This window comes from Neopelma chrysocephalum, unplaced genomic scaffold (assembly GCF_003984885.1).
Source record: "Neopelma chrysocephalum unplaced genomic scaffold, ASM398488v2 Primary Assembly neopelma1_22, whole genome shotgun sequence".
NCBI lineage: Eukaryota > Metazoa > Chordata > Aves > Passeriformes > Pipridae > Neopelma > Neopelma chrysocephalum.
The window spans coordinates 6,023,031-6,044,576 of record NW_020897689.1 but is presented as its reverse complement, the minus strand read 5'-3'; the positions used below and the strand labels follow the sequence as shown (position 1 = coordinate 6,044,576).

Sequence of the window (21,546 nt, the reverse complement as noted above, 5' to 3'; positions counted from 1 at the left end):
GTTTTGAATTTTACAATTAAAATTATATCGTTTCAGCAGCAAAATCTTATATTTTCTTTATGCATGCTTCAACTGCAAGGTTCCTCTTCAAGTAAAGCACTGCCTTCATCTGGATCCAGTGGAAGTAAAATTCAGACGTTATCACCAGCTCATAAAAACTCACTGGGAATGGTGAACCCACAGGCAGGGTAAGTTTCCCTGTAATGTTGTCATTTGTGCTTTATTTCATGTTTATGTTGTGCTAGTTCTAGAATACTCTGTGGTCTGCTTCACTTGCTTTTTATTTTTTTTCCACTGAGCTTCAGAAGTGTTTTGAATTTTTCCTTTATTTATAAATACAGTTAATGTTTAAGGAACATTGGAAAAGGCAAAGATGCATTTTCTCAAGTTAAAGTAACAACAAAGGAGGTCAAGTGATAAAAATAGATATAAAATATCTATGGATATGCAGAAGTGGTTGGAGCTATAAAGTTTTTTCCTGGTAAATGTGAAGTGACTTAAAAAAAGAGAAAACATTAGGCATAATTTCCTGCAATTCGTGGAAATAAAAGAAAGGCTTCTGCCACAGACTACCAGTTGTGAGAGTATCTTCTCTCTTAACACAAAAGGAGCGATGCTTTCCTTCTTCCCTTTCCTGTCTTGAGGCAACGAATGAGCAGAAATAAAGCAATGGAAACAGTGCACTTACAACAGCAAGGAGTGATAGATGTAGACTACAAGAGTTCAGTGTGTGGTGTGATCAAGGCTGTTACTGATATTTTGCTAGAGGGGTAGACAGTTCACACTATCTCAAAGAGAAATCTATGGAAAGGATAGAAGAAAAGTGGTGCAGTTCTACAGAAGTTTAAGGAACACCATGGAGCACTGAGAGAACACAGAACATACAACAAAGTGTTTGCAGTTATAACATTGGTGATTAAAAAGACTTGTTCCTATAAAAATGAGTATCTAATTGGTGAAGGCTATAAGGTGGGGGAAAACAATGGCTTAAGTTCGTGAGGAAGAAAAAGGACATTCTGAAAGAACTCATGGGGATGGACTGCAATTACACAAAACTAGTGATTTTTAGTTTATTGCTTTTAGGTTTTACAAGTTACGCACAAATACGAATGACAGCTCTGTCATACCTCCCTCCTAATGCCTTGTAGCATGAGGATTCAGTTCTGATTATAATCAGTTAGGTACTTTAAGTCTGGTTACATTCAATAAGAACTTTCAGAATCACAGATTCACAAATAGTGTAGTTTGTTGAAGCAACAGGTTATTAATTCTTGTTAGATTGCTGGTGATAAATGCACTAGATCTACAAAATAAAGTGTATAGTGCTAGGTACAAGTGCTCCCAGCTATACTCTGACATAGTCAGAGGCACAAATCTTACCAAAGAGGCATCACTGCTTTGAGGGGGAAGAGAGGAGCAAGCTCCCTGACTTTCCACAAAGTAAGGTCGTGTTCTCATCCCCAAAAATGGAGGATCTCAAATACCAATTTCATACTTTTTGAAAAAATGGAGGTGTGACTGTAGTTAATTGGTAGTAATTGGTTACCGGTTGCTGTGCTCCTAGATGATGTGACAACATTGAGCTGTGAGGCCTCTGCTTCACCGCAGCCATCATTCAGTTGTTAAGCTTCGCTTGAGCCTAGTGCAAGATAAGCAAGTGGCTTAGCTCATGTTTTTGCTCAACCAGCCTCATGCATTCTCCACCAACTCATGGCATCTCTGTATCTTGACATAACAAGTCTGGCAGCTTTTCACCATTGCTCACTGGGCTTTGTTTTCTGTATCTTCCATTTTCTCTTCTCTTGCTTGGAGGAAGAACTGTGACATGACTAAGGCAAATAGCAGCTGGGGAGGTGTTTGCCCAAGTTCTCTCTGTTCGTGCATTCTACTAAGCACAAGTAGATGGCTTCTGGTTGGCACAGCTCTCAGATAATGATCTTTGCTGGGAGGCAGTAAATGTTAGCTTGGCTTATAACCTCAATTGCTTACACAATTTCCAGTTTTTAAGGGTGCAGATATGCTGAATGTGTTTCTGCGTGCAGTACTTCTCACTTCTCTGTTCTAAAAAACTTGTTCTCTTCCTCTGTTTGCCAACCAGTCCTTATGATATTTGCTGCTTATACTAACCAGTCTTCTTACAGGTGGCTGTTAAACGTGTCTCTTTCTTCAGTGTTATACCTGAGACCTAGCAATTCTTTGTTTTTCGTGCTATGTTGTGCTCACTTCTGGGAACAAATCTGTCAGGACTTACGTTGAAGCAAAGAGGTATAGGAGCAGTTAAAACATGAAAGAGTTAAGTGCCTCAGATTGGTCATTGATAACAATTTTGGCCTTAATCATCTCAACTTTGTCCTTTGTATTGGGGTGTGAGGGGGAAATACATCGGGTTTTGTTGAAATACCTACAAAATTTTATCAGCCCTGGGACTGAGACACTAGCAGTCAACATCCTATGTCAGAGAGTGAGCATAGTTAATACTGTAGTGACACAGATTTTAAACATTAAAACATCTTATAATTTGGGCTATAGCTAATTGCAGCTGGAATTATTTTTTAAAATAAAAGAGCTTTTAAAAGTAACCCTCATTAGGATGAAACAAGATATATTTCTTTTACTACATTTATGATTTAACCAATAAAATGACTAACCATGAGATCTGGGATTGTGTTGTACCTAAGTCAGACAGAGCTTGTGCTGTAAGATGTCATGCTCTTCCTTCTGAGTTGTCAGTGAAACGATTTACTGAGCAATGTGACACATGGATTGTCTTAAGGGCAGTCCTTTAAATGGAATGTTAAGCAGTCACTGTCTCTTTTTTTTCCTTGACAAACATTTAAGAGTCTACACACGTTTTTTTTGACCAGGTTAAATTCAAGGTCTTGTTGTGAAAAACAGGCTCCTGCAGTTTGCACTAAGGGGAACTGTACATTTTGGGGTTTTTTAAATCTATTACTTAAATGTGGAACCTTCCATTTTTGCCTAGATTGTTTTAATTCTGGATTTGGCAAAGAGGCTGAATAGTGGTATTACAGTTATATTGTGCAGTATCATATATGTATGTTGGAGGGGGAAATTTATTTAGACACTGCTGCTTTCTGTAGAGTTGTGGTCCCTGTTCTCTGCGATGGATGGGCAAAGGGGCAGGATGATCCCACAGCTAGAGGGCAGGGACATGTGTGGGCTGCAGTTCCCCTCTCGCCCTTCAGGTGGTGCTCTTGGAATGCTGCCCAAAACACCCATGACAGCCACAGGGAGCTGCTCGTGCCGTGCTTTTAAAGGTCGAGGCTAAAACGGGCTGTGTGCAAGCTGTTTAGTTCTGTAAAGGAAAGAGTCTTGAACTTTATCTCATATAAAGTTCAAACACAATATCCTAGTATAAATTTTTATTTTGTTCAAGCAGAAATGCAACCAAATTTTATGAACTGCCTTATTATAAGTCGTATTTACCATATGGTTTCGTTTTTTTAATTTGAATTCTCCTCTTCTGCTCCCAGAGTAAAGGACTACTGAGAGAGCACACCACAGCAACATGAGTATAAGCTAGGTTAGTGTCAGTGAGGCTTACTTTGTATGTGTAGATCAGAATGTGCCAGCTGAGTTCTGCTGTGTTTTCTTTTTCTGCCTGGACAGAGTAAGAACACAGCCAGTTATTCCGGTGTGAATGAAAGTGCAGCATAAGGGCATCATCTCTGAGTCCTAGAGAATCAAGTAAGAGTGCAAGAGTAGCATGTGACTGTAGGAAAACCTACAGTCACTTGGGTGAAAATAGGTTTTTATCTTTTTGATATTGAAGAACTGAGATAAAGAAAATTAATTCTACATAAATTGTCACTAGGCTTATCATTTGATAGTGAATCATGTTATGAACCCAAGTTTGATACGCATTTTGTAATAGTGTAGAGGTTAGCACTGTTTTACATTTGAGGGGTAGGGCAGTTCTAGTAAGCTGGCAGAAGTAATCAGATCTTCTGGAGAAAAAATTGGCTAGGTTCTTTGTAACCTAAAGGTTAAGCAAACAAGCAAACTCTGCACCCACATGCAAACTGTTTTGCCTAGCAGAGCTTGACCCCACTATTTGTGGCCGGCCAGGGATCTTTTGCTTGTACAGATTAATTGTCTGTGCATGTTTCATTTATGAGCAGTTTTGTTTGGTTTCTTTTTTTAACTGGGACTTGGAAATTAGATGATATTTTTTAATAGGGCAAATTAACCTATAGAAATTATTTTGTTATTTATATTTTATTTTGGGGATAAAACATATTATTTAATGTTAAGCTGATCAAAGTTATGCCTCCTGGGAATCATGTCTGCCAGTGGTACATCCAGTACTGTCTTACAGCTGAAATACAATATGAATGGCACACTAAACCAATACCAGTAAATTTTAAATTCCACTGAACGTATTTTGCATACCACATTTGTAGCCTTTAAAAACATGTTTTAAAATTAGCTTGTTCCTTTCATTAAGACTGTAGCTTACAGAACTTTGTTCAATGAAATGAAGAAAAGTAAGAAGCTGTCTTGAGTTGCTTTTCAGAAGATTCTTACGATTGTGTTTTTTTCATTAGAACGTGAAAGGGCTGTCTAAGTGTGAAAAAATACTGTAGGTCTTTACTTTGACAATATTATGACTGCTTCTATGCTATTTCTTTGTTATTCTACTCTGTAGGTGCGTGATGTTCACAGATTACGCTGATAATTTTTTAAGGGTTCAAAAATAACTAAGAATCATGTTAGGTTGCAGTATGAGTCTTGCAGTGTCAAAGACCTCAGTATTGTTTCTCAGTTCCTTGGGAAGTAAAGAGTATCCCAGTTCCTTGGGATGTAAAGAGTATTTATTGAGTCAAACAGGAATTGATTAAGCATTTCCTGAGTTAATTAGTTTGAACTAGAACATCTGTTTGGGAAGAGGAATGAAAAGAGAAAACTCTAGGGGAGGTTATCTTGCAGCCTGCGGTATTGGGGCTAAATTGTCAAGACTAAAATCCCGGTGTTCCTTGCTGACTTTAGAATGAATATCACTTAGCACTGTTGAATTTTTGTTCCTTATGGAGACATTTCCTTTGAAGCATAAGATCCGTGTTGTGGATTGCAAGATTCACACCAGAAACTTCCCAAAAAATAAATTATATTGGAAGCTCTATAGGTTCTGTACCTTTTAATATGAGGAGGATGAAAAGTGGTATGATATGGGTGTCACAGATACACAGCAGCTGTTGTGTGGGGTTTTGTTTGGTTTTTTTTTTTAGTATGTATTAGAAGCTATATTGAAAATAATGTGCTTCCTTGACAGCAGTTAGCTCTTTTGTAATTTTCCTGGCATTGTAGTTTATTAGGGTTGTATGACAAGAATCAGAAAACTGCACAATAATTTTAAGAAATTATTTCTTGGGGTGTGAGAGTGTGTTTTGTTGGTTTTGCTTGTTTTTCCTTATGACTTCCCTTTAGGGATGAGAAACAGAAGAGTTAAGCTTCAACCTCTGATACGTGTCCATCAGTTTTGCTTGGTTTGTTTCCTTACAGTTCTTTAATCTCAGAAAAATAAATAAAAATACTCTTTAAGTGTTATAATTTTCCAGTTAAGGCTAAGTTACCAGGCTTTTTTTGAGAAGAAACTTTGGTTACATTATTGAGGTAGGAATGGTGGTATAATGGGATTTTTGTAGCTTTTACTTAATGATTTAAGATTATAAAAATGCAGAACTTTATTTGAAGATATAACTTTTCTAAGTTATGATTTCTGAAAAGCTACAATTTTCCTTGTGATAATATGAATGAGGGATGGGAGGTTTTTATTAGTTGGTTGCTTGCTTTTTTTTTCCAGTGGTTTTAAAATTTTACTTTTGATTTATTCATTTTGAAAATGTTATCCATACTAGTAAAAAAAAGTATTGAAGTATCGCCTGTGCATATAGTACTATCTATTGTGCATAGGGTTTTTTGTTATTAAAACAAAGTTGAGTTTCTTTCAGGCTTGCCTCTGTTCAACCTTTACAGAACAAAAAAAGAAGTGAAAAAGGAAAAAAATTTACTTCTTGCTAATTTAAAGTTAAGAAGGCTTGTACTTACATATCTGTTATTTTCTAATGTCTTAAACTTACAATTTGTAATTATGAGCCCCCTTTTCTAGATGCGATGTATGACATGAAAGTTATTCTTAAAGGAGACCAAATGTGCGTACATTTTGCAGATTGTGAGAATACCTAATCCAGACATAAGTCTATGAAATCCTCTCTTCATTAATGCAAGAACAACCCTTTTGTTTGCTGGATAGTTAAAGTCTGTTTTGTACATTCTTTTTTAAGTCAGTGGGATTTCTTTGGTAATATAGGTATTTAACTGTGAGTACTTTATTTTTTTCTGCAATAACTTGAATAGCAATTTAGCAATCTGCTTATGAGTACCCCTTTATATATTTTAGTAGTATGGTGGACAAGTTAGGCTCACCACTGCGAACTGGAAGAGATGTGCAAAGGTTTTATGATGCTGGTACAAAACCAGACAGTAACAAGAAAAGATCAAATGAGTTCTTGCCAATAAAGGAGTAAGTATTACAAATCAGTGTGGTTTATCTGTTTTGCAGAAATGTTCCTTTTAAGCAAAGTGTGCCCTTGACAGACATGAGCTGCCCAGTATTTCTTCAATATAAGTGCTGTGGGAGAGGAGTAGATGATATAATTAGTATCGGTGAGAGGTAAATAGCTTCATAGTGGGACAGGAAGGATGCACATTTTCCTCAGATTTGATTTCTTCTGTCACTGATAGGTTATGGACTAAGAGTGATAAAGGTCTGTCTTTCTAAATCTGAGATAAAACTAATTTGCATGATGTAAAGCTGAAGTAAGCATTTAAGCCTGATAACTGTACTGTTTTAGTAATTTTATTCCCTTAAGGTCAAATGTTTATCTCTCTCCTACATCTGGTCCAAAAACATGCAGAAGGCAGACTTTGTAATGAAAGGTAAAATCTTTTGTTAAGTCCAAGTTATCTCATATAAAGACTTTTGAATCTTTTGAATCAGATCTTTATAAGATCTGAGTTTGGAAGGGAGGGTATTCCAGTTATTCTGATCTTTAAAAAAGGAAATAGATACTATATTGTAGTTAAGCCTTTGATACAATTTGCAAGATGCCAAATTCAAATAGGCTGGTTTTTCATAAACTATACCTTAAAGCTTATTGCAAAAGAGAAATTAGTAATGAATTATATGGCACATACATGGAATGGAAAGCTTTAAATAGTAGAAATGTGTCTGAATCTCTTAATGCTGTAATATCTTTGAGACAGGGACAAAACATTTGAAGTTAGGTTTCTATATGAAGAAGCAAAAAAACAGTGAAAGGAGGGGAACCTCTTTCTAGACAAACAGAATTTTCTGTCTTTATTTGTTCTTTTACATATTTGGTTAGAGTTAAAAATCCTGTGAACCACCAAAAATCGGGTCAGTTTTTCATTTTGTTGTATTGTATGGCCAGTCTTCGCGAGTGAAGATTTTGGAAAGGTCTTTTACCTTTCGAGCCTGCGCAATGGATTTTTTAGGTGAGACACAGCATGCGCTGAACTGAGCCCACCCTTTAATCCTAAGGTTCATCTGCCGGGGCCAAGCGAACTTGGACAATGGCAGTGAGGTCCTCAGGATGTAGGTTTGTTTAGAGTGACCTTCTCTTAGGTGGATGGCCTTACAGGGCTGACGAACTCCATCTGCCCGGGGGAGTGTCCCTGAGCGGGAATCGAACCCGGGCCACGGCAGTAAGAGCACCGTATCCTAACCACTAGACCACCAGGGGTCCCCTTTTTCATTTTGTAATACATTATTAAGATGTTGAAAATTTGGCTTAACAAGTTACTGCAATTGCTTGCAATATCCCCAATCCGTACAGTGGTGATTTGATTTTTTTTCTTTAAGAGTATAGGCACTTGCTCTGTTCTTCATAACACCCCTCTTGTTCTTACTGAAATATCCACTGAGTTAGTGAATTAAATCTGCCTTCCTTGCAGGAGATGATTCGGTATGTTATATGCCAACAACATTCAGCAAATGTGGATAGTTCCTAGCAATTCTTAAACTCAACATAGCAGTGTGGATGGCAGAGGTTTCTGGACTTTGGGATGCATGCCATTTATCATCAGAAAATTATTTATGACTTTGCACAGAACCATGAGTTGTTGTGGGTGTTACAATGACAGCTGTCAAGAATATCTGAAAACACCCTGTCTAGGAAGCAAGCTTTATATATCAGTATTTTATGATAACATTCAACCAAATTGTGAATGCATGCATAGGAGAAGACAAGCTTCTTTACACATTTCTTTCAGATTTTTATTTTGCAAGCAGTGGTAATTCAATGAGATGTACAACATGAGCTGCTTTAGGAACAGAAGTCACCTTCAGTCATTTCTTTTAAAATTGACAGTCGATAATAAATGCCTTTAATGGTATGCCCAGATTTTAAGAGTTCCAGGTGGTTGTGCTACACAGCCTCCTCTGCTGTCAGGCTGTATTAATACCTCATGTGATACAACTTAGAGTAGGGATTTATATAGTTTTTCAAAATCAAAACAAAAAATCCAACCAAACAGAAAAAAAGAAATGAAGAAGTAGATAGCAGAGATGGGACAGATCGGAAGAGACCTAAGCTGTTGTGGCAAAAGTTGAAATAATCAAGAATGTCTGACTTCATTGGAAAACCTCTCTCTAGAGATCAGATTGCTACTTAACGATGCAATTTCAAGGTTTTTCACCAAATATACATGAAACCTGATGCTAATTATGTGTCTAGATTTGAGCTGAACAGCTGAACAGCACACTTTAAATGTGGCTTTTCAGAATTTCGATTTCTTCCCACCCCTCCCCTGTTCAGTCACTCAATGCTGCACTAGATGCAATACAAATAATGTTTTTAAGACTAATTTCTCTGAAATTTCTTTAATGTACACCTAGTATTAAAGCATCAGATTAATTTTGAGAGTACCTAGTGGGATGAGGGTATATGGTACATATCTTAGAAAACTGAATAGTTAAAATACAGGAAAGAATAGTGGCCTGTTTTTCATGTCAATTTATTTCAGATATCTAGGACATCTATAACATGATGTTCAAAGCCAATTGATTCAAAGTACACCCTGAAAAGACTTCAGTTTAAGAAATTATTGCTGTTAGTTTTGAAAAAGGATTATGTTAGTCCCAAGATGAAAATCCAGAGAAAACTGAGTCAGTAATATTTTTGGAAATTTTGTTTTAAACTGCTTCAAGCTGTCTAAACAGAAATTGAGACACAATTCTATTCTTTGTGTCATTGTCTGACCATCCCTGATCCATGATGATCCATACTGTTTCTGTGTGCACAGCTGATTTTTTTCTTTAAAAGCTTTTCTAGCTTCCTTAGCAGGTAAAGTAACAGTCCGATATGTTCTTTCCACTATTGAGCTCTAATGAATTTTACTCAATTGTAAGCAAAGGTCTCTCCTCATTGTAAAATGAGATGGAGGAAATAACAAAGATAGAGTATTTCGCATCTGTACTGTTGTGCATACTTGTAGCAGTGTAATTTAGGTTACATTTAGACTTTTATCCTGGAATTCAGTAACTTCTGAAAGACTGATATAACTTTTAGTAAGTTTTAATTCTGTTATAACTGACATAGTGCTTTTCAGTCTCCACAGTATTTTTTTCAAGTAAATCCTTCTTTAGGATCTCCTTGTTAAATAAGAGGGCAGACAGGAAAACTAAAGGAGAAGGTTAGTGTTCTGCCCAGTGAGCGAGAATCTTTGATCATTCCACTCTACCTGTTCCATGTCAAAGCCATTCTTGTTAAACTTGAATACTTTAGTTAGGTATTATTTCACTTTATTTAATCTTAAATTTAGTTCTGATTTCCACCTTTGTGCTTAATCATTTGATCACTTCACCACTGGTTTAAGTGATGGAAGGAGCTGAAAAGCTGTCTTTAGCCTATGCTCATGAAATGATGGAAGAAATGTTTTATGCAACATGTCTGTAATTCAGAAGTTATTACATGTTCCTCAGCTGTGTCAGTGTTGCATTTGAAGTTACTGGAGTTGAATGCATTTCCTTATATATGGTTTGAAAACCAAACCAAGACCAGGTTGTTTATAATTCTGAAAGGAACAGTTAGGTTCATCTGAATGGAAGGGAAAAAAAAAATTCACTTTTGGGTTTTTGTTGCTGAATGGGCTCTTGATGGCTAAGCTTTTTTAGTGGAGTCTTGTTTTAATTTTTTTTAATGTACATGAGCCAATCCCACCTAAATTTCATTTATGCATTGTTGTTCAAGAATGAGAACAGAAAAACTTGGTGGGTCATGCACAAGATGTCATAGTAGCTGAAGACTTGCTAAAGAAGAAGAAATTCCAGAGAATGGTAATTCTTTTGAGCAATGATGAAAACTTCTGTCCTTGGTCACTAATGCTAAAACAATACCCCTTCCTATTTATTTTTCTTAGTGCCACTCAGATTTTTTCAGGGGATTCTGATGTTTCTCTACTCATCAAAGCAAGCTGTGAGATGTTCTCTATGTTTGGGATGTGCTATTTGTTGTATACTGGCTTCTCATAAAACTCATGAGTCTTGAGAAAAACAGCTTTTGCAACTATGTGGTCATACTGTTGAAGCCAACTTTAGGAACACTGTGACAGGCTGTTAAAAATGAGGCCCTGATGCCCAGCTGGATACACTTTTTTTCTCTCCTCCTTCTATTTATATTCCCAATATAATTATGCTTTGAAGAAAGAGGATCTACAGAAGCATGCATCCTAAATAAAGTCTGTGGTTATGAAGAAAAAAGTCTTGTGACTTACTTCATATCGGTCACAAAGTCTTGAGAATATGATATCCTTTCTGCAGATCTTAAACTATTAAGACTTGCAGTCTGTTTCTGTGAAAGCCCTGCCAGTTCTAAAAATTGATTTGTAATTTGTCAAGGTAGACATTAGAATGTACTAAACAACCCCTAGTGCAGGGTCTACCTGTATTTTGGTGGGTTAGCAAGTGAAACACATGAACAGGAAAGGACTTGCTGTTCCATTTAGCTTGTCATTGTAAGATTCAAGTCGTATCAGTTCAAATCACGCAAGTTCATGCCAAAACCCTTGTCTGCTCTTGTTAGGAAATTAGTTACTTTTCATACAATTAATTAATGTGTAGATTGTTTAACCTTTTTTTTTTAACGTATATTATTTGTAAATGCATATTCTTGTATGGATTTCTGTGTGTGTATATAAATCACCAGATATTTATTCTATTTTAGAGGCACAGCAAAAGCCCGGACATCAACTCCTCCTAGTGTGGCAAGAACCATGAGCACGGGTGCTTTACCAAACAAAAGAAAAACTAGCAATTCAGACACTTACTTAAGGTAGCTTTTAACTTTGTGAATTTTGTCATCAATAGAACCTTCAGTAAAGGAGATTACTTACTACAAAAGAAGTTGGGGAAAATATTGTTCTCTGCAGCTAATAGATAACTCATGGTCAATATTATTTGGCATGTTTAAGTTACTCAATATATTTTGCGTATTTATCATCTGACGGCACACCTTTGTCATCAGCTGTCTCACATGTGCACAGGAGACCGTGTTGGAAATGTCAAAAACCTCTTAGGAGCTGTTGAAAAAATAGACACATATTCTCTCAGTAGAAATTGAATGAAATCTTCATGCTAAGCACATAAATTGTCTGTTGCCTGCCCTTTCAAAGGGTAGGATGAAAATTGTATTGCTGTTTTAGCCTTTTTTTTTTTTGACAAGCTAAATTTTAAGTTTTAAAACACTCCAGTTAATCTAACTAGTGAATCAAATATTTGATCCTGCTCCTAGAACTTTGACATTTTTCATTTTCTTATAGGGAAGGTGGGTATCTGGAGATCCATAGGGGAGCCGGGGTAGAGTTGTAAGGTATACCACTGTAAATAGGAAGTGTATGCATGAAAATTACAGTAACAGTAACTGTAATTCACTGCAGAGGTTAGAATAATTTCACATCAAGTTATACTGAACTGACTTACAGAGAATGTTCTTATCTGGGAATTTTCAGGTCTGACGGTAAAATTGGGTGTGACAGTGGAGACTGTGCATCCTCAGTCAATGGAGGAAGTTCAAAAAGCAGCGAAAGAATTTCACCTGTACACTTATCAAAGTTCTGCCATGAATGTGGAACAAGGTATCCAGTGGAGTGGGCAAAGTTTTGCTGTGAGTGTGGAATTCGAAGAATGGTTGTGTGAACCTATCCTTAAAAGCAAAAAGAAAATGAGAAATTGGAAGTATCTGCTATGTACTGTTGCATGGAAAGCTAGAGCACTCCAGCCAGTTTGACTTCATGCTGCAAACATGTCTAAACATCATTTTGTAATTTTCTGAGTGCAATCTTCTGGTTACACAGTTATTTATAAATGAATATATATACTGTATATAAAAATAGTAGCTACTAAGACTGTGCCATTCAAGGAAATACTCTTTACTCTCTGTTGAAAATCTTTAAAATTAAGGTAAAAATGTGTTAAGTAATCTAGGTAGCAGAAGTGGTTCAATGTTATTTTTTTTTGTAAAGCCAACTAGACGAAGGATTTTTATAAATCACATATGCAGGGTAATACTTACCCATAGGGAACTAGCCATGAAGAACTTGGGTTTCAGAGGTTTCTCTGTGGAGGTATTTCCTTCATTGATGACAGTAACTTAGATGCTGTGTTCTAAGTGAAAACAACATGAGCGACTCCTTATAAATTCCCAGTTAATAGTGTAAAAAATCTGGATCTTCAAACTCTCTAACAGTAATATCCTAATTGGACTTTCCAGTTACTTCCTAGGACTTTTTAAAGAAACAAAGTGAAAAGACTACCTGAGAATTTTCTTTGCATGTAAGAAGAAAGGCAAGATTTGGCTTTTCCTGTTCTGTTTTTCAAGAAGAACATGTTAATATTTTTATCTATTTATAAGGGCAAATATCTTCATTTTATTAAGTTCCTTTTGTTCAGAAATACTTGTCTTCCTCCTCCTGTGCTCCACTACGACTGGCATATCTAAAAGTGTCGTGCTTCGTGTCTTTGTCTTGTTTCCAAAGGTCCTGCTCATTTTTCTTCTCTTCCCTCATTTCCTGAAGGAAAGATGAAGTCTATGTTTATCCTCCTAAATGTTGAACTGTTATTTTGAAAACAGCCTTCTTGATGTATCCAATACCAAAAAAAAATAGTTCCATAAAAATGTATGTTATTATAGCAGTAAAACTTGATGTAAATAGTGACTATTTTTATTCTTATTCCTGTGAAAATAGCACAGCTTACATATGAGTGCATAGTGGAGTAGCTGTGCTTCATAGCTTTATGTGTCAATACCTGACATGGGTTTTACTGCAATTTTGTGTATTCTTGGGCTCGGAACAGCAGCCTCTTGAAATTAGTAACAGACTTCACATTAATTCTTGTGGAAGAAGGGTCAGACCTTGAAAGTTCTTGGGTTCACAAGCCGAATCATTTACCTTGTATCTTAATGTAGTAATTTGTTTTGTGAAGTTTTGCTTTGAAGTACTTGCACCATCTTCATAATGCGTAAAAGAACAATCTGAAACAACTCAACTGTGCCTTTCCTGCAGTAAATACACTCTTTTTGTTAGAAATGAATACTTTCAACTCACAAACACCATTAACATCAATTCATGTAATTTCTTTGTAGCTTATGAAAAATAGAATTAGTGTTCCATGATAGTATTATGGTCATTGTTTGCATTCTCAAAAACTGTGATTGTTATCAATGGGGCCAATTTAGAAGAAAACATTATTGAAGAAAAATGTCTTCAAAGCACATACCAGTCTTGGAGAATGAGAGATTTAAGAGTCTTGATGTAGTCACATTGTAGGCCGCAAACTATCGATATTTTAAAATTAGTTCAATGATTGTCTTACACTTTTTATACAAAATTATTTTTAGAAATTATCCTTAATTCAGTGTAGTGTTATTATAATTGGTGTAAGATGGCTGTTGAGCATGGTAGGATGGATGACTTGTAATGATAGTTAGAACTGACTAGGCCAATTTATTTTCTGAGTAGTTTAGATTCTGGGATCTCTATTATGACATATTCGTATCTGGACTTGGAAGAACTGGAATTCTGCATTCCTTTGCATAGATAAGCCTGCTTTGGAAAAGTTACCCTGGGCTTGGGCCATAGACATCTGCAGACTGAACTATTGCAAGCTGAGAGTCCATCAGCAAAGATACCAGTCCAGAATAGATTTGATCATTTAGTGAATCTACTCTGACTTGGTGAATTTTCAGTTGATTCCACTGGAAAATGCATTTTACCACTTTCTACAAAGTGAATGTTTAGTATGGCACTAATGCCTATCAGCTTTTCCAGGAGTAATATGACTGTAGAAAAAACAAATTGTTTCTCTTTTGAATTGTAGGTGGCAGGTTTCCTAGTTTCAAATCAATCCCCGTACAGTTAGTGTATTTTTTGCCTTTTGAGTTGTTTGTGTAATTCTTTGCTTTCAGTGCAGCATTTAGTAAATTACTGGAGTAGCACATCATTTACTTCATTTACACTTCTATGATTTATCATAAGGACTACACAGGAGATTAACCTGTGTTAAAAGATTTTTAAAACTGATAGTTTAATTTGGCCTTAAAAAGAAGGTCTATGAAGCATAATTGACTGTTGATAGTAACATTGGATAATGTGTTGTGTGTGTTTGAATCTACAGTAAATATAAGCAGACAATGAAATTGTATTTGACTGTGCGGTTGGCTACTGTATAGTGAGACTATCAGAGGCCCAGTATGTTTCCTGTTTATCAAGTGGTTTTGTTACTGAATGACATAGATTTCTGAAGTCACTGATGTTACAGACCCTAGCCTGTATTACACAAGTTATCAGCACAGATTATTGTAATTCCATCTCAGTGAAATGTTTGTAGAAAACAGCAGATTTGTTTTCATAATGCCCCTGCAGAAGTGAATGTGGGAAACAAATTTGTTATATTTAAAGAAAAAGAAATGTTTAGGGAGTTGGACTTCGAATTTTGAATCTTTAGTGTATTACACATGTCAAGAGTTCCCAAATTTAATTTATTAGTGATCTAAGTCCAAGTCCTCTTGCCCTAGTTTTCCCCACACCTTTATGTCTTGGTTTTCATGGTAGGAAAAAAACATGAACTATGCACTGTCTATTTTGTAGTGAAATTTACTGATGTGATTGTTTTAATGATTCCTATATCATTGTCTGACCCTATGACAGACTTTTCTTTTACTGTCTGCCATTATATCTTCCTAATGTGCTTACTAAGGTTCTTCCATTCATTGAAGGAAAAAAAAAAAGGTAAAATTCCATTTAAAGAAATGAAGAAAAGGCTGTTTTTGAGGTTAACCTGAGGGAGTTTGCATTCTCATTGTACTTTTGTTATTATCTCTTATACAAGGGACCTCTCTGTGCCAGGAGTGCAGGATCATTGGAACTATGCTGATAGAAGTGCAATGGAGTTACAAAAAATACTAGCTTCAGTAGTAAAAACAGCATAAGACTTAATCTCTATATGATGTGTCCTACACAGGTTTATATTTATGCATGATACACCCTAGGTAGTTTCAGAACTGGAATCCCTAAATATACAGCAATAAAGTATGTGTTTATATGGATGATTATACCATCAGTCCCACACAGCAATGCAGGGAAGTGGGCACGGGGAGGTGCTTCACTACCATTTCAGGTTGTAACTATGAAATGAACATTTAGGCAGAATTTTTCAAATTCGCCGAAGAGACTTAAGGAGCCCTTGAACTCCCCAGGAGTCCTTCAACTCCCCAGAGCAAATGGTAAAGCTCCACCTGAGGGTTCCCCGGATGGGAGGGTAGTGCGGCGGGGGAAGCTCTCCATGGTACTCCATCATGGAGCCTCTCTCGCAGTGCCAGAGCAGCAGCTGCTCGAGTGCAGACACGCATCCCGCAGGTTTTCAGGATGGTAACTCCAAATTTTAAGACCTGACCCAGTTTTTGTGTCATGGAGATTCTCTGTCATCTGCAAGAGACTACTAGCTCCGAGTTCACCATCGCAGCTGAGAGTGTGTGCAAAGAGAGCGGTTTCGTGATGCGTGCTTACCAAATCAGTGGAAGGAGGAGCGACTGCAGTATTTAAATGCTAATAAACAAGGTATGTGTCAGTGCACACTAATGTAGGCTATGTAATTAGTCTACATATAAAATTAAGTGGTACTCTCTATGTATTGCAAAGCTCACAAAAAGTGCTAGTTTCCATCACATAGGCTTTGTATATGGGCAGAGAACAAATCTGTTACGAGTGTTTTTTAATCTTGGCTGACAAATTTGTGATTTGTAAGAGCACTTTTTGCAACTTTAATTCTGTCCAGTTTGACTAAGCTATGAATAATTATAGGGGTTGTATGAGAGGGTAGAATTTTTATCTTTGGTAAAATTGGTTTTAGTGACTCTGGTGAAAATTGTTTTTATTGCCTTTGAAGTACAGCTTATTCCAACTTGTGATCATTTTGCTGCTGGTTGGTTTGGTTGGGGTTGTTTTCCAACTTGCTGACTAAGGTTTGAGTGACCTAATTGTGTTGTTGGAAGAAGTGCTAGGTAAAAGACTCTGTTAACTGTATTCAGTAGTTACTTGGTTGATATGTTCTTTACAGTGTTCACAGTATAAGAGGTTACTCTTGCACGTTAGTTCGTTTTTTGTTTTGTTTTGGGTTTGTTTTTTTGGTGTTATGTCATTCCGGAATGCACATTTCTGGAGGATCCTATTTAGGCCCATTCCACTTCATTTTGCCAGAAAACAGCTTCTTCAGACTTCCTCTTAATTAGTGCTTTTTCTTCACAAAAATAATCAGTAGGGAAATCACATTTCCCCAATTTGAACATAATACTTTGAGTCAGCAAATCAAATATTCAGTTTAATATAGCTGAATATTGAACCTAAGTTCTAAATAGGAGTGCATGGTTTACCATAGTTCTTTGTTTCTGTTTGGCTTTCTGGCAGAGCCATGAATGGATTTGGGTGGGATTTGTAGAGTACTGAGTATGCTATGACTGTTACAACACCTACTTTATATGATTGCTTTAATTCTTGGTGTTCATCCCTCATATGACACTTAATGTTTATCTTCGTAAGTTTATTTATTGATGTTCTATGTTTTTAAACAATGTATTCATTCACGTGTTTGAGGTGATTAATTTTGTCAGCATTGCATTTATTATGTTTGCCTTACCCCTCAGTGCATTAAATATTTGTGTTTCCGACCGTCCAGTGGGGGTTTTTTTGCCAGAATTCCTGGGTTTGTTTGCATTTTATTCAGTATATTTTGTTAATTTTAAAATGTCAGTTCTGTTTTAATTAATAAATGTAAATCAGCACCTAATGCTAATTTGCCACTTGTTAACAATAAAGCAAATATGCTAATAAAACTTTTTGTGATGCACAAATTTTTGTAGTGAAATGCGAAATTGTCTTAAATGACATAACATAGGGGTAGGTGATATAATTTCAGCCTTATTCAGGTACACCAGACCTGATATGAGGACCATCCACTGTCTTCTGCTGGTAGCTGGGAGTGAGCCACTTAGTTGTTATTTTCAAAGAATAGGGTTTTTAAATTTACTGGTGAGATGAGACTTGAATGAATAGAAACAAATTCCTCTTTTCATTACTCTCAGTAAGTTCCTTTTACTGAGCTCTTTTGTTTATTTGGAGAGAGATGGATTTGAAGGGTAGACTACTCAGTGGAAAACGAATTATCTGGGTGGATGCAGCCTGGGAGTTGTGGTCAATGGCTCCCTATTCAGGTAGAGGCCAGTAACAAGTGGTGTCCCTCAGGACTCTTGTTTTGGGACTGATGCTCTCTAATATGTTTGTCAATGACACAGACAATGGGATCAAGTGCACCCTCAGCAAGTTTGCAGATGACACCAAGCTGAGTGGTGCAGTTGACACAAGAGGAGGAAGGGATGCCATCCAACGAAACCTGGGCAAACTTGAGAATTGGGCCCAGAAGAACCCAGTGAGGTTCAATAAGTCGAAGTGCAAGGTGCTGCACCTGGTTCGGGACAATTCCAGACATAAGCACAGACTGTGAGAAGAAGTCATGGAGAGCAGCCCTGCCGAGAAGTGCTTGGGGGTCCTTGTAGATGAAAAACTGGACATTAGCCAGCAACATACACTTGCATTCCAGAAAGCCAAAAAGAAGTGTGACCTGCCATTCAGTGTGGTGCAGAGTACTGCATCCAGCTCTGGGGCCCACAACATAAAAAGAACATGGACCTATGCAGTGAGTCCAAAGGGCCACAGAGATGATCAGAGGGCTGGAACACCTCTCCTTTGAAGACAAGCTGAAGGAGCTGGGTTGTTCAGCCTGGAGAAGAGAAGGCTTTGGGGAGACCTCATTGTGGCCTTCCAGTACCTAAAGGGTGTTTGCAAAAAGATGAAGAGGGACTTTTTTGCAAAGGCCTCTGGCAGGACACAGGGGAATGGTTCTAAACAGAAAGAGGAGAGATTTGGATTAAATGTTAGGAGGAAGTTCTTTACTGTGAGATTGGTAAGGCACCAGAACAGGTTGCCCAGAGAAGTTGTGGATGCACCATCCCTGGAAGTGTTCAAGGCCAGGCCAGGCTGGATGGGGCTTTAAGCAACCTGGTCTAGTGAGTACCATCCCTGCCCATGGCAGGGGGGATGGAACTAGATGATCTTTAAGGTCCCTTACAAACCTGTCTATGATTCTATGATGTTCTGTGATTCACCATATCTTCTATGGAGGAAGGCAGATACATTTTGCCTTCATTTTTGATGAAATTCATTTATGTGCCAGGAGTCTGCAAAATTTGTTGTCACTGCTGAGATTGTATGATATTTGTCATGTTGCCTTCCTCTTCATTCTGATTCACCATGAACATTTTAATAAGCAGGAAGAAAAAATCCCAGTAAAAACCTAAATAGCTGTTGAATGAAACCTGTCATAAAGCCAACATACCTTTTGCTCAGCACAAAGCCAGAGAGGTGGAATTGGAAGGAAACAAAACCAGACAGGAGAGATTTATTCCTGCATCTTTTCCTTAAGAGCTACAACTGTAAACGCTTTTTTGATGGTGTAAAGTTGGTATTTGAATGTTCTCTTCCAGTGGCCTTCCTTGATTTGACTTCCTAAGCACCAGAAATTCTTCCTTCTCATGAACCACAGAGTATGTATTTCATTCTTGCTGTTAGAAATGTGCAACCCTATCTTGCTCATGGGTTAATCATCCCTTCCTGCTTTCTTGTAATCAAATAAAATCATAGAATGGTTTAGGTTAGAAGGGGCCTTTAAGAACCTCTTGTTCCAATGCTGTAACCCTGTCATAGAAGGCCACCAAATTTGTCAGACACGATTTGTCTTTAGTGATGCCAATTGCCTCCTTATTTTTCATATGCCTTAGCATACTTTCCAGGAGGATCTACTCTACAATCTTTCTGGACACTGAGGTAAGACTTATTGACCTGTAATTCCCCAGGTCTTCCTTATTTCCCTTTTAAAAAATGGGAGTTATGCTTCCCTTTTTCCAGATACTGGGAACCAAATTGCCACAACTTCTCAAATATGAGGGATAGTGACTTAGAGGCTTCCTCTGCCAGTTCCTTCAGTACCCACAAGATACATCGCAACAGGTCCCATGAACTTGTGCACCTTCACGTTCCTTAGATGGTCTCAAACCTGAACCTCTTGTAACAGCAGTGCTTAAATTTTTTTTTGCTAAGTTAAATACCTACAGGTTTTCCCTTGATACTGATGCCTAAAAGAAAACTTAGGGAGAAAAAAACTCCGAGGCAACTTAATTTTGGAGGTAAGGTGAGGGAAGGTTTAATGATGCCTCTAAGGCAATGGGGTTACAAGACGCGTGCAGCTCCTCGATCCAGTGTTACAATTTTGCAATACTGTCTGTCCAATCCCTGATTTTATCCACCCCCCCGGCCTTTACCCCGGTCCACCCCCAACCCACCCCTTGGGAATTGGGTCTGGGGTCATCCTGGGACCCTTTTCTTCACCATCTTGGTCTTCTTCAGGGTACAGAGTACACACAGTCACCCAGATCTCAGTTGTATCTTGCGGTTCACGCTAGGGAGCAGATGTTCTTAAACAGAAGAAAACCTACCTTGAAAGAAGACTAAATATGCCAAATGGAATTTAAGGGGGAATTGATATGGGGAACATGGAATGGGGGTAAGAGGGTTGGGTATCTATGTTGCTACTGTGTTAAAGGGTGAGGGAATGAATGCAACTGCTTCTAAAAATCTACATTTGCTGCATAACTACTTCTAAAACTTATAAAAATTAGAAAAATCAAAAACCTTAAGGCAACAATAGCTTCCCATAAATTCTATATATTTCTAAATCATGGTTTTTTCTACTCATATTACTTCTTTGCTGTGTCATAATAAATAAATAAATGCATAAATGGAAGTGGTAGTGAGGTAGGTGTGGTAGTGATAATACCATGCAAGTTTTCCCTTTGCCCATTCCTTCAAAGCAGTTTATTGCCATATTTGTAATTCCAGGAGAGACCACAGGAGGTTCTCAAATAGAAGAGAGCAAATCAAAGAGTACAAGTCAGTGCATTTAGCAGTTAGTGTTTGCATGTAAGTGGTGACTCAAGAAGTTTGGCAATAAGAATCAGACAGGCAGGATATTTATTAAGAGAAGTAATCACAGAAAATCCGTGATTTCTTAATCACTCAGTTTAAATTTCTGTTCTGAATCTACCCTTGGTCTTTCCCCCACAGTAGTCCTGAAACTGTTTTATTTGCCTCAAGATTTAAGTTGTGGGCTGCTGTTTAAGCCATTTAAGCTGACTTTCAATTTTGTAGTAGCTAATGGTGCATGTGGCCCCTGGCCATGTCGGCCATGCTGGGCAGGCTCTCGGCGGCCTCCCCGGAGGAGGGGAGTAGAGAGGAGCTTTGGAGCGCACAGAAGTTTGCCAGTCCAATTTGGGGGAGGGGGAGGCGGAGGGAGGGGGGAGGAGGGGAAGGGGAGGGAGGGGAAAGGGGAGGGAAGGGAAAGGGAGGGGGGGGAGGGGGGATCTGAACACTTTCAGATTCTCTTCAGTACTAGCCATGTAGTTCAAGACTCAACAATTCAGTCCATCTCACAACAACCGGTGAAGAATGAATTGGATATTGCTCCCACTTTAGGAGAAACCCTTAAGGCCATACAGCAAGTGAAAACTGGCAAGGCAACTGGGGTTGATGGAATTCCACCCGAAATCTGGAAACATGGGGGCCTTGCACTCCATGCTAAATTTCACGAGTTTGTGGTGCGCTGTTGGGAACTAGGCGAACTACCATCAGACCTTCGTGATGCAGTCATCATCACTTTGTATGAGAAGAAAGAAGTTAAATCAGACTGTTCAAATTACAGTGGTATTACTCTCCTCTCCATTGCTGGCTAAATCCTGGCAAGAATACTTTTGAACAGACAAATACCCGCGATAGCAGAAGGAATTCTACCTGAAAGCCAGTGTGGTTTGAGAGCCAACAGGAGTACCACAGACATGGTAT

General features: G+C 37.7%; 1 protein-coding gene across 2 annotated transcripts in view; it reads left to right on the top strand.

The window, feature by feature from the left end:
* The window catches only part of ZC2HC1A (zinc finger C2HC-type containing 1A), a 33,065-nt gene extending 19,447 nt beyond the window's left edge, over nt 1–13,618 (top strand). Inside the window, exons 7-10 of one of the 2 annotated variants that reach the window (XM_027690381.1) lie at nt 80–188; nt 6,425–6,544; nt 11,268–11,375; nt 12,052–13,618. In XM_027690381.1, coding sequence (XP_027546182.1) covers nt 80–188; nt 6,425–6,544; nt 11,268–11,375; nt 12,052–12,238 — 524 coding nt within the window. In that variant the 3' untranslated portion in view covers nt 12,239–13,618. The remainder of the gene's footprint in view (nt 1–79; nt 189–6,424; nt 6,545–11,267; nt 11,376–12,051) is intronic. The other variant, XM_027690303.1, reaches the window with a different exon arrangement.
* Nucleotides 13,619–21,546: the final 7,928 nt, after the last annotated feature.